The sequence below is a fragment of the Cynocephalus volans genome, chromosome 12, assembly GCF_027409185.1.
Source record: "Cynocephalus volans isolate mCynVol1 chromosome 12, mCynVol1.pri, whole genome shotgun sequence".
Lineage (NCBI taxonomy): Eukaryota > Metazoa > Chordata > Mammalia > Dermoptera > Cynocephalidae > Cynocephalus > Cynocephalus volans.
This window is the reverse complement of record NC_084471.1, coordinates 11,916,932-11,928,784: the sequence shown is the minus strand read 5'-3', so window position 1 is coordinate 11,928,784 and position 11,853 is coordinate 11,916,932. Positions and strand designations below refer to the sequence as shown.

General features: G+C 51.1%; 1 protein-coding gene across 1 annotated transcript; it reads left to right on the top strand.

Moving 5' to 3' along the window:
- Positions 1 to 2,229: 2,229 nt before the first annotated feature.
- Positions 2,230 to 11,326, top strand: KDELR3 (KDEL endoplasmic reticulum protein retention receptor 3). Its single transcript, XM_063076185.1, has 5 exons — positions 2,230 to 2,320; positions 6,226 to 6,326; positions 9,397 to 9,555; positions 10,196 to 10,448; positions 11,278 to 11,326. Exons 1-5 carry the CDS (start codon positions 2,230 to 2,232, stop codon positions 11,316 to 11,318), a joined length of 645 nt encoding a protein of 214 aa, XP_062932255.1. The 3' UTR covers positions 11,319 to 11,326.
- Positions 11,327 to 11,853: the final 527 nt, after the last annotated feature.

Sequence of the window (11,853 nt, the reverse complement as noted above, 5' to 3'; positions counted from 1 at the left end):
GCCCCGGGGCCATCCAGCCTGGGTTCTTTCCCCTCCACTGCCATGGTGATCACTTCTCAGATGTCCCCTGGCCTTGGCCAGTTCCCTTGTGGTCTCCTGGGAGAAATAAAGGGAAAGGGAGGATTTCAACCTCTTTCCAGCCCCCGCCCCAACAGTTGGGGCTGCTTCCCAGGAGGACAGATGTTTCACCAAATGGCAAATGCACGTGCTTTTCCCTGGCTTGGGGAGGAGGTGGGCGCTGAGAAGGAAATGCCAGCTGGTTGGGCAGAGAGAAAGGCAGCCACACCTGAGGGATTTAAATAGCCACCGCCTTCTCTGGGCTCTGGCTGGAGGGGAGGCATCTGGGCAGGTTGGGGGGGGGGTGGTGGGGAGTGCGGAACAGAAAGGCTCTTTCAGAACCTGCCGCAGCCCAGAGATGAGTGCCTGGCTCCTCCTCTCAGAGGGACTTGCTCCCTGCACCTCACCTCCCTGGGCCTCAAGGTCCATCACCTGCAAAGTGAGGCTCTAAAGCCTGCTTTCTAGGGTACCTGTTGAGGCTAAATGGATAGAACCTGAGGAACATGCCTGACCAGGCCTGGCATGGAGAATGTCAATACTTTGTGGCTATTGTTACTACAACCTTCCTCCAGGGCAGGAATCCCTGCTGCTGAATCCCCGACAAATGGGCACCCACCCGCTGCTCACCCACCTTTCATGACAGGGAGCTCATCACCTGTCATGGCAACCCACAGTGGAATGTAATGATTTAATTGCATGAACCTTGAGTCAGACTGTGTGTTGGAATCCAGGCTCCAGGACTACATAGTGTCTGTGTGACTTAAGCAGATTACTTAACCTCTCTGTGCTTGTTTCCCTAGGTATGAAATGAGAGTAAGATCAGCGCCTCCCCTCACAGCGAGGTTTAGATCAGTGCCGCGAAAACTTTCATGTGCGCACAGATCACCTGGGGATCTCGTTTAACCGCAGATCCTGATTCAGCCCCGCAGGTCTGGTGTGGGGCCTGAGATTCTGCATTCCCAGTAGGTGATAGCAATGACGCTGGTCCTTGGGCCACATTTTGAGTCTCAAAGGACTGCCTTGCCCTGGGAGTTACGGTGAGGAGCTTGGGAGGATCTTAAACACGGGAGCGGCAGATTTTCATCATGGAAAAGCCTCTTTGACTATCTGTGGTAGGAGATGTGGGTGGTGGGAGGCCAGTTGTTTAGGGACAGATGGGGTCCCGAGTAGGGGGTCATGGGGGTTTAGGAGGGGGTGGTAAGGGTCCTCAGCTCATCAGGTCCACTCTTATGGATGCAGACACCCACACCCAGAAGAGGGTGGCTGACCTGCTCAGGCCACACAGCCCTGGGAGGACTCCTGCCCACCAGCGGGACTTCACCCTCCACCCTTCCTGTCTCTCAGCCCTCTGGGGTCTCTCCTGGCCTGTGTGCCCCTGTTTAACATCTTAGCAAACCGAGAAGAGGGAGGCCTGACAGAGGGCCCTGGATCTGCCTGCAGACTCGACCTCTTCCATACTCACAGCAACCCCATTTTACAGAGGAAAAGCTGAGGCCAGGAGAGGGGCAGGCCCACCGCCCCCAGGCTGGAGCCGGGGTCAGCCTGACTCCACCACCCCTGAGCGCTGTCGTGCGGGTCCTCCGGCTCCAACAAGGTGAGGTCGGGGCAGCGCGCACGTCCCAGGCGGCAGGGACCACCCGAGGGCCGCCCGTTCTCGCTTCTTCCCTCCCGCGCCCCCCCACGAGGGAGGAATTCGACATCGAGGATGACGACGACACGGCAGTGGGTCACCACCTACGGGGTGCCTCCGACCTGGCCCCAGTGAGATCGGGCCTGCGCCCAGAGGAGGGAACCGAGGCGGAGAGGCGGCTCGGCGGCTGCCCCAGGTCCCGGGCGGGAGGGCTCCGGTGTCTGCGGCGGGGAGGCAGGGGACACCGGGGCAGCGGGGCGCCGGCCGGAAGCCCCCCTGCCGGGAGCAGCCTCGGGACGGGCGGGAGGCGGGGTCTCCCGGCGGCGCCGCTTCCTGGCTCCCCACCCCGCGCCCGGGCCGGCCTGGCCACGTCACCGGCCGGCCGGGAGTGCGCTGGCGGCGGCGGGCTGGGAGCGCGCGGAGCCGGAGGCGCGGGCAGGGGCCGGGGGCACCGGGAGGCCCGGGGACGTGGCAGCCGCCCCGCCCACCGGAAAGTCGGCTAGAAGTTTGCCGGGCGCGGGAGCAGGACCGGCGCGCTGACCATGAACGTGTTCCGAATCCTCGGCGACCTGAGCCACCTCCTGGCCATGATCTTGCTCCTGGGGAAGATCTGGAGGTCCAAGTGCTGCACGGGTGAGGGGCGCCCAGGGAGGGAGGTGGGGGACCCCCTCGCTGGCCAGCTCCACGCCCTCCTGACTGCAGGGCGGGGACTCCCCAATGTCTGCTCGGGGTTGGGACTTGGGCTAGGGGGTCTTTGAGACTTTTTGCACAGCTCAGCTTCCAAAAAAATGTACTGTGCAATATCAAAGAAGGAGGACCCGCCGAGATTATGGGGGGAGGGTGGACTTGTGCCTCCATCGACCCCACCACCACTCTCTCCCAACTTGGCATTGCCACTGCTAGCTGGAAGAGGAAGGGGATGAGGAGGAGGTGACACGCCTTCCCTCCCATCAGTCACCTTCCTCGTTCCCTCCACCTTCACCAGGGAGGAGAGAGGGGGTGGGCACTCAGGAAGTGGTACCCAACCCCGGGGTCTTCTCTTCCCCCTGCACCCTCCCCTGCTCCGCCCAGATTTCCCCCAGGCTGGGCCCTCTTCCGTCCCAGGCCTGAGGCCTGCATGCGGCACAGGCACTGTGATGTGGCAGGAGGGGCACCAGCCCGGCCCAGGTGGGCGTGGAGCTGCCCGTGAACAGAAGCACAGGCAGGGCTGGAGGAGTCCGCTGTTGACCCAGCAGTCCAGCTGCCCTGCTGGAGGTTTGGAGAAGTGTCGAGGCTGGACTGGTGGTTGCCACACAGACCCAGTGCGGTCAGGGGCTGCCCAAACCTCCTGCAGCCATTTTTGTTGGCTGGTGTCCTGGAGGTGACGGCCCTGGGCTGGGCACTGGGTGAGGCCCTGCAGAGACGAACACAGGCTCCTCCTGGGAGCCAAGCAGCCGTGGAGGGAAAGGCTCTGCTCTGGTCTTGAATAGCAGGCAGGGTGTCAACACAGGAAGGGTGTGGGGGGCACTAGGGAGTGCAAACGTGCCCCAGGCAGAGCGAGCAGCCAATTGAGGGGTGGTCCTCCAGGAAGATGAGTCCAGGACAGAGGGTGGCTCAGGTGTGAAAGGGCCTTTTCTGTCAGGCGAAGGAGTCAGGACTGGAGAGCCGGGGAGGTTTGGGAGAAGGGGAGGGGGCTTAGGAGGGGACCTGAAGCAGGTCACTCTGGAAGCTGTGAGAGGGGAGGCAGAAAGAGTGGGGTGGGGTGGAGGCGTGGGAGGGGGCTGCCAGCCTGGGAGGCATGGTGGGGCTGGGGGAGTGCAGATGTGGTCGTCATTCCAGAGGGAGTGTTTCCAGACCTGGAGGCCACTTGGGTTTGGGGTCTCCAGAGAGACGGGCACTCACTACTCTTCAGGTTTCCACTCAGGGGAAGTGGGCCAGGAATTCTGAGGGGTGAGGGAGAATCAGTTTGGACCTGTCCCTGTGCTTGCACTGAGGGCCCTGGGCAGGGTGAGCAACTGTGAGTGGGAAGGGGCGCAGTTACCAAGTGTTCTTTGCCAGGCACATGCGAGGCACCTGGGATTTTGACAAAACACCAGATGCCAGAGAGCCTGCCTTGGGGGAGCTGACCGTCTTAGCCTGGGAAACCGGCAGTCCCAGCAGTCACAGCAACTGAGTGAATGATACAGTTTGTGAGAGGCAAAGAAAAAGGGCAGCTGGGTGGTAGTGATGTGCACAGAGGAGTCAGAGGTGAAGTGCCTGGACACCAGCCCTAAGGAGCAGGCCCTGGTGTGACCCTGACTGACCCAGCCCCAAAGGCCAGAGATTTGGGCTTCATTCTCTCTCCGCTACTCACCGGCTGTGTGACCCTGGGTCTCAATTTTCCCATTTGTCAAACGGGAGGGAGGGCTGCCCTGGTCAGTGGGTGCCATGTGTGATTGTTGGACCCCTCAGGGCCTCCGGCCGGGTACAGGCTCATATTCTCCTAGATGTTCTGTCTCCATGTGCAGCTTGCTTTGGTGGAAATTATTCATTGTTTTCAAGTGTGAAAACCATTGTGCCCAAGATCACCAGGGCTCCCAAAGCACTAAGGAAAATGTGAGTGAAGCCCAGAGGCCTGGCAGGCTGAGGACAAAGCGGGGGTGGGGGCGAGAGCCGTGTGAGGGGACGGCTAAGTGTCCCTGCCAGGGCTGCCTCCTGGACGGTCCTAAAGGGTCTCTGTGAGGGCTCAGGGAGATGGCATCACATCAAGCCCAGCCGGAGCTGGCCTTGGGTCAGTAATACCTCCCAGTCCCCTCACCCCAGAGGGCTCCCTCACCCCTGGCAAGCGCACAAGTGCCAGGCCCCCCACGAGGAATCCTATTCTAATGGAATCCTATTCTTGCTTCACATTAGTCCTGCACATCCCGTGTGTGTGAGGACAGCCATTTTACAGGTGAGCAGTGTGAGGCCCAGGCTTGCCCTAAGCATGCCACACACGCACCCAGCACTCTCCACAGTGCTAAGGGCTTCAGCAGTGTTCCTCCTCGGCCATTAACAATGGCTGGAGGGGGACAGCGAGGAGAGGTGGGGTTGGGGAGGCAGGGGAGCAGCCAGGCAGGACCTCATGAGCCATGATAAGGATCTGGGTCTTTATTCAAGAGCATTTCAGCCTGATTCAGGACAGAGGAGTGACCCGCCACTGGAGAGACTGAGGAGGAAGGACAGTTGACTTTTGGATGCAGAAATGTGGGTGTCATTGAGGGGAGTGGTTTGGCAAAGTGCCTGGTGTGGGCCTGATGAGGAAAGAAAGGTGAGGCTACCTCACCCTGGAGCTACCTCCTTAAGTGACAAAAGTGGCCAAAGACGACTACGGAGCGTGACAACAAAATGCACCACAATTCCTTGATTGGATCCAGGAACAAAACAGGATGGCAGTGGGAAAACTGATGAAATGGAAATAAAGTCTGGAGTCTAGTCAGTAGTGTTATACCAATGTTAATTTCCTCACTTGGATAAAGTACCATCGTTATGTATAATATTAACATTAGCGGACGTTGGGGGAAGGGTATATGGGAACCCTCTGTACTGTCTTCTGTAAATCTAAAATTCTTTCATAATAAAAAATTTTAAAAGAAAGAGGCCAAAGCAGGTCAAGAAGTAGCATGGAGAGTGTGACCCCATTTCTGTCACATAGGTGCCTCCTTGGGTGTCATGTGTACATATACATGTATGTGTCATGTGGGTCTGTGTGCACCAACAAAGATCTGGAATTATGCACGCTGAGGCTTTGGGATGCTCTTTTCTTTGCATCTTTATATATTGTCTGGTTTTTGTTTTACAAAGAGTAAAAATAGGCATAACTCTTGTAACTAGAAAAGGCTTCTTTAGGGGCCGGCCCGTGGCTCACTCGGGAGAGTGCGGTGCTGATACACCAAGGCCACGGGTTTGGATCCCATATAGGGATGGCCGGTTAGCTCACTTGGGAGAGCGTGGTGCTGACAACACCAAGTCAAGGGTTAAGATCCCCTTACCAGTCATCTTTAGAAAAAAAGAAAAAGAGAAAGTCTTCTTTAATCTTTACATTTTGGAAAACAAAATAGAATGCTCCCTGGGCTGAGCCTTCCTCCTCCTGCTCTGGTCTCCCTGGTGAATCAACACCTTGTATAGTCAGCAAGTTCTTCTCCCAAAGACAGAGCTTTGGGGATTGTTAGTGGAACTCTGGGGGTGGAGCAAAGAAGAGCCTCGATACCCCCCACCAAGCTCGACTCACACCACCCCCGACATCCTCCCCAGAGCAAAAGCCAATTCAGGAGGCAGGCACACGCCAGGGGGACTGGGAACTCGGTGTTTGTGCCTTTATTTGGAGACTGGGAGACATATTACAGCTTAATGAGAGGAACAACGACTCAAGTGATCTAATGGGAAGGGGAGAGCTTCCAGGCCCTCAGGGAGTGACAGTGCCCTAGCCAGGGTGTCTTTGTCACGTGGAGGCCTCCCCAGCCCCAGACCCTGCGCCTCTCGAGTGTGGGTGGGCTCAGGAGACTGTGTTCTCATTGTCTGCTCTCCCCCTCTGGCCACAGGCATCTCTGGGAAGAGCCAGATCCTTTTTGCTCTCGTCTTCACCACCAGGTACCTGGACCTGTTCACCAACTTCATCTCCATCTACAACACAGTAATGAAGGTGAGGGGGTCGGGTGGTGGCGGTGGTGGGCCCGCCAAGCCCCCACGAATGATGAAGCAGTCTGCTTGGGGACTTGGGCTGTGGAGTCAGGCCAACCTGGGTCTGAATCCCTGCTTTGCTGCTGACCTGGGCTTGGGCAAGGCCTCTGGCCTCTTTGTACCTTGGTTTCTTCATGTGTGAAATGAAGATAATACTAGTACTTACCTCAAAGGGTTTGGTTGTGAAAATTAAATGAGGTAATAAATGTAAATGCAAAAAAAAACTGCCATGTATTCAACATTCAATAAAGTTTAGCCGTTATAGTGGTTAAAAAATAAGCAAAATTCAACAAGGTGCCCTGAACTTTCAGAGAGCTTATTTGGTCATCCATCCAACAAATATTTTTAAGCCTCTACTGTGTCAGCACTTGTAGATATACAAGACTCCTCTTCTCATGGAACCTACATACTTTTTGTTTTTTTCCCTTACTCTCTGAATAAAGGCACCTATATTCTAATGGGGGAGACATAATAAAACAAACAAAAAAAACTTTGATGAGGAATAAGGCTATGCAAATCATTAAAATCCTATATTAATTGATGTTTCAATAAAAAAAGTTTTAAAAATAGGGTTATGCAATAGAAAATGACAAGCGAGCCACTTCAGGGAGTGTGGTCAGGAAGGGCCTCTCTGAAGAGATGACATGTAAACTGAGATGTGAGTGACACAAAGAACCAGCCATGTGAAGATCAGAGGAAGAGCATTCCAGGCTAAAGGAATAGCTGGTGCAAAGACCCCCGAGACAGGAACAAGCTTGGTGTATTCAATGTACAAACAGAAGGCCAGTATGGCAGGAGCTCAGCCGGTGAAGTCCACCCGCTGCTGGTCGAGATTCCAACAGAGAGCAGGTGAGGACGGATGGTGCAGGTGAACAGTTGAGATTTAATTTTATGAAGGGAAGCTGTTGCTTTGAAGCATGGCACTGTTTTACAGAAGTGTCTCTCAGTTCCACTCTGATGTCCCAGGCCCTGGGCCATAAACTATCAGGTTATGATGGGGTGAGGCATTTTCTGAGCTTTTAACCAACCACCATGGCTCTTTAAGACAACATACCTTAGTGGAAGGAGCCCATATTTCAGAGTCAGTAAAATGAGTGTAACTGCTTGGATGCTGATATCAGACTTAAGAGTGATTTTAACAAGGGTTTATTTTTTTCTCAAAACATGCAACCTGGAGGTAGGCAGTCCAGGGTTGGGATGGCAGCTCCATTGATGTTCTTAACCTCCTTCTAACTTGCTGCCATGCCACCTTTATTGTGATGAGGACTGATGGTGTGCAACTTGTGCAGTTGTTCAGAAGGGCCCCATGCTTGGTTTAATGTTCTGTTGCCCTGTTGAAATTCTTAGTTTTTAACTGGCCGTTTTTTTTTTTTTAATTCTTAGTTTTTAAATAAGAGGCCTTGCATTTTCATTTTGCAATAGGCCTGGCAAATCATGTAGCTGGTCCTGAATGTGATATTTGTCCTCAAGGTTGTCACAGGGTCACAAATGGGTTCTAGAGCTCCTACTATCACATCACATTCTAGGCTAGAACGAGGAAGGGGAGAAAAGAGCAATAGTGTGCTTGCCAGCTGAGTAAGCTGTTTCTAAGGAAGGTCTCCACAGGGGGAATCCTACCTATCTTGCAGAGCTATTGCAAAGATTAAGTGAGGTGATATGTAGAACCTAGAAAATATTTAACTGAAGTGAGTTGTCTTTCTTCTTCCCCCATATCAGAGAGGTCCCTTTGGGATTCCGTGCATCGTTACTAGGATTGGTAGAAGGGAGGATGCTGTGGGGTGTTGAACTCATTCAGTGTGAACTTGAGTCTGAAGTCTTGAAATCATCGTCTACTTCAATTGAACAAGTATCAAACATCACCTGCTCATTTCATTTCTCTGCCCAAGGGTCCACCTTGAGCATTCCTGGCAGAGATGGCAGACCCAGTCCTTGGCATGGGTGAATGAAGTCACGCCATCTCAAAGAGGCCAGTTTCCACATTTGTGAAATGAAAAAGTGATCCACTTTATCGGTTCATTCACTTATTCAGCATTTGTTTTGTACCAGGCCCTGAGTTAGGAGCTGGGGATTCAGAGGTGGAACCTGCTGTCAATAAGTCCTCTCTTGTAGGAGAGAGACTTGTGCACCACTATTTACAGAACACGTGATCACGGGCTGCAGTGAATATTTTCACATGTGGCTAAGGTGATAGTATGTGTGCCTCATTGTAGTGAAAAAAGACTTCTTTGAGGGGATAACTTAATCTGAGTCTTGAAATACAAATAAAAGTTCTCTAGGCCAGTGTGGTCCTGCACTAACAGCATCAGCATCACTTGGGAACTTGTTAGAAATGCAGTCTCAGACTCACTCAGACCTACAAAATCAAAAACTCAGGGGGCAGGAGAAGAAGCCATCTGTGTGATTTTTGGGGGGGTTGCTGGCCGGCATGGGGATCCGAACCCATGATCTTGGTGTTACAAAGCTGCGCTCTAACCAACTGAGCTAACCGGCCAGTCCCATCTGTGTGATTTTGATGCACACTCAAGTTTGAGAACCTCTGGCCTGGAAGGTGGAAGGCCATATCTAAAGTAAGTCATTATATGCTGGAGGACAGCTACTGTAATTAGAAGGGCTTTTCTGAAGGAACAATGGTGAAATAATTCAAGGGATGTTAGTCCTTGTGGAAGAATGCTCACAAGTCACTGATGCATGTCCAGGAAGTTGAGGTTTTTTAATTGTTTCAAGAGCCCTGGCATGCCACTGCTAAATCCCCTGAAAAAGGCCAATTCAGTTTTTTGGCCTAATGCTCCACAGATGGACGGGCCAACCAAGCACCTTTGCCTCTTTGTGGTAGCATTCAGTCCCAGTGAGAAGCATGAAGTTACTTGACAAAAAGTATCATCAACTTCAGGTTGTAGGCCACTGGAGCCAAGAGAAATTGCAAATACATTTCACCTCTTCACGTTACAGCAGAGCCCTTTGGCAGGCTTTGAAGCCTAGCAAATAACGTGAGGAATAACTTCATAGATTCCCATGTCACTCTCCCTTTTTAGGTGGTTTTTCTCCTCTGTGCCTATGTCACAGTCTACATGATCTATGGGAAATTTCGGAAAACGTTTGACAGTGAGAATGACACATTCCGCCTGGAGTTTCTTCTGGTCCCAGTCATTGGCCTTTCCTTCCTTGAGAACTACAATTTCACTCCACTGGAGGTAAGGGAAGGGACTGAACGTACTAATCCCAAAGATAAGCATGTTCCCTAGCTTTCTTTCCTCTGGACCCTTGACGACGTCTGGGCTTGCCTTGGTGAACGTTACTCACGTGTTGCTCAGGTTTAAGTTTGAAGAAATTGGCAACAAGCTCTTCACAATGCTCTACTTGAAAATGGGCACATCTAAATAAGTCATGATGCTCATAAACCAAGCAGGATCACAATCTCACTCCTGGCTGTTGAGATCTTATGTCCAACAGGTGATCAGCAGATCTCTCGAGCACAGTCCAGGCCCACAGATTTTAACTCAGTAGGCCTGGGTCCTGACCCATGAATGCATGAGCAACAAGCATCTCAGAAGATTCTGATGTTGGTGTTTATGGACTGCATTTTGAGAAACTGCAGCTCACTTATGGCAAGTTTATACAATAGAACTCTGCAACATTTAAAAATTATGTTCTATAGAAATGTTCATGCTATATTGTAAAAAGAAAAGCAGCACGTACTGTATACTTGAATCTTAAAAAATAAAAAATTTTGTATTTACATAAGGTTGGAAAGATATGATTACGTTTTTTAAAAGAGATGATCACCTTCCCATCTTGCTCAGCCTCTTCTGGCCACTTTTCTCTTTGGCTTAGATCCTTTGGACTTTCTCCATCTACCTGGAATCAGTGGCCATCCTACCCCAGCTCTTCATGATTAGCAAGACTGGAGAGGCTGAGACCATCACTACTCACTACCTGTTCTTCCTGGGTCTGTACCGGGCACTCTACCTGGCTAACTGGATCAGGCGGTACCAGACTGAGAATTTCTATGACCAAATCGCAGTGGTGTCTGGAGTAGTACAAACCATCTTCTATTGTGACTTCTTCTACTTGTATGTGACCAAAGGTAGGTACTGGAAAAAGTTGTTGGCACTGGCCCAAGAAGTTACTCATCCACTCAATATTTGAGGCAATATGGAGAACAGAGCCAAACCTGCCCCTCATGGTGCTTATGTTCTAATAGGGGGAAGACAAACATTTTCAGTAAACAATTAGAGCTGTAAAAAATAAAAAAGATTCAGGCCCACAGGGTATTGTGTGTACTGTCCAAATGTGTACAGGTAAGAGAGCTGTGAGATGACCTCTGACATATTTGGCTAAGAAAACATAGGAGAAAAGCATTCCAGAGCTTATGAACAAACTCCAAGGTAGGAACCAGCCTGGTGTGTCAGCGTGGCAATAGGCTAGTGTGGTCAAAATCTATAAACCTGGATATTATCAGGTCAAACAAGACCAGCTCATATAGGGTCAGGGAAAGGGGTTTACACATTCTGATGGCCAACGGCAGCCATCCAAGGGGTCATTTAAAAAACCAATCCACTAGCTGCTTTGTAGGGTAAAAGTGAGCCAAAGTAGGGAGACTAGTTATGGGGCAGTTTAATTTTCCAGGAAGGAGGTTATCAGTGGAAAAGATGTGGCAGAGGTTTTGGGAGTAGAGTTGAAAGAGTACTGACGGACTGTATGAAATGTGGAACAGAGGGCAACTGCTAAGTTCATGGCCTAAGGTAGGAGGGTGCCAATTAACAGTCAGTGAGTCCACAAGTCAGCCTGAGAGGAAGTGTCCCCTCGGCTTTAACCTACTGTGAGCTGGGCATTGAGGTGCTAAGATTACGCAGTTATATAACAGTCCTTTCATCAGTATGGTAAATTCTAATTTCACCTCCATTTTCTTCTAGTCCTTAAAGGAAAGAAGTTAAGTCTTCCAATGCCAATTTGACGGCCCTCAGAGATGGTCTACACCCTAACAAGGACATGGAACAAACCATTTTGACTGTTCTCCTTGAAAACCATGAGATCAAATGTTAGTTAATTCTATCTATAACTTCTCATCAATAGGATCTCCTTAAATACTCATCATGGAATGGTGCCTGACAACAGGAACAAACCTTAAGGTGCCTAACTCATCAACGGGTCAAATAAGCTATTGCTAAGGCCCTGGGGTAAGACTCATGCCAACAGTGAACCCCAATCTAGAAAGATGTCCTTCTGTGTATAAGAATGCCCCAACTGAAGACCAGTTGAATTATTAGGAATATGCTCTGTGGTAATTTCCATTTTCTAAGAAAGAGACCAAATTTAGGTGGTCAAGATAGAAAAGTGATAGCGTTCAAGTGTGAAATGTTACTGCACTTCCACACTCCTTTAAGTCATAAGCAAATCTAATTTACCAGCTTTGGCTGGAGTTAAGCAGTTTCATGCCTCACCTGTAAAAGACTGGCTTGAGTCTTACTTTTGCTCACACTTAGCCCTGC

Coding starts and splice junctions, on each gene's coding strand:
- KDELR3 (XM_063076185.1), top strand. CDS start 2,230: ATGAACGTGTTCCGAATCCTCGGCGACCTGAGCCACCTCCTGGCCATG. Junction 6,327..9,396: donor TCTACAACACAGTAATGAAG/GTGAGGGGGTCG, acceptor CTCCCTTTTTAG/GTGGTTTTTCTCCTCTGTGC. Junction 9,556..10,195: donor ACAATTTCACTCCACTGGAG/GTAAGGGAAGGG, acceptor TCTTTGGCTTAG/ATCCTTTGGACTTTCTCCAT.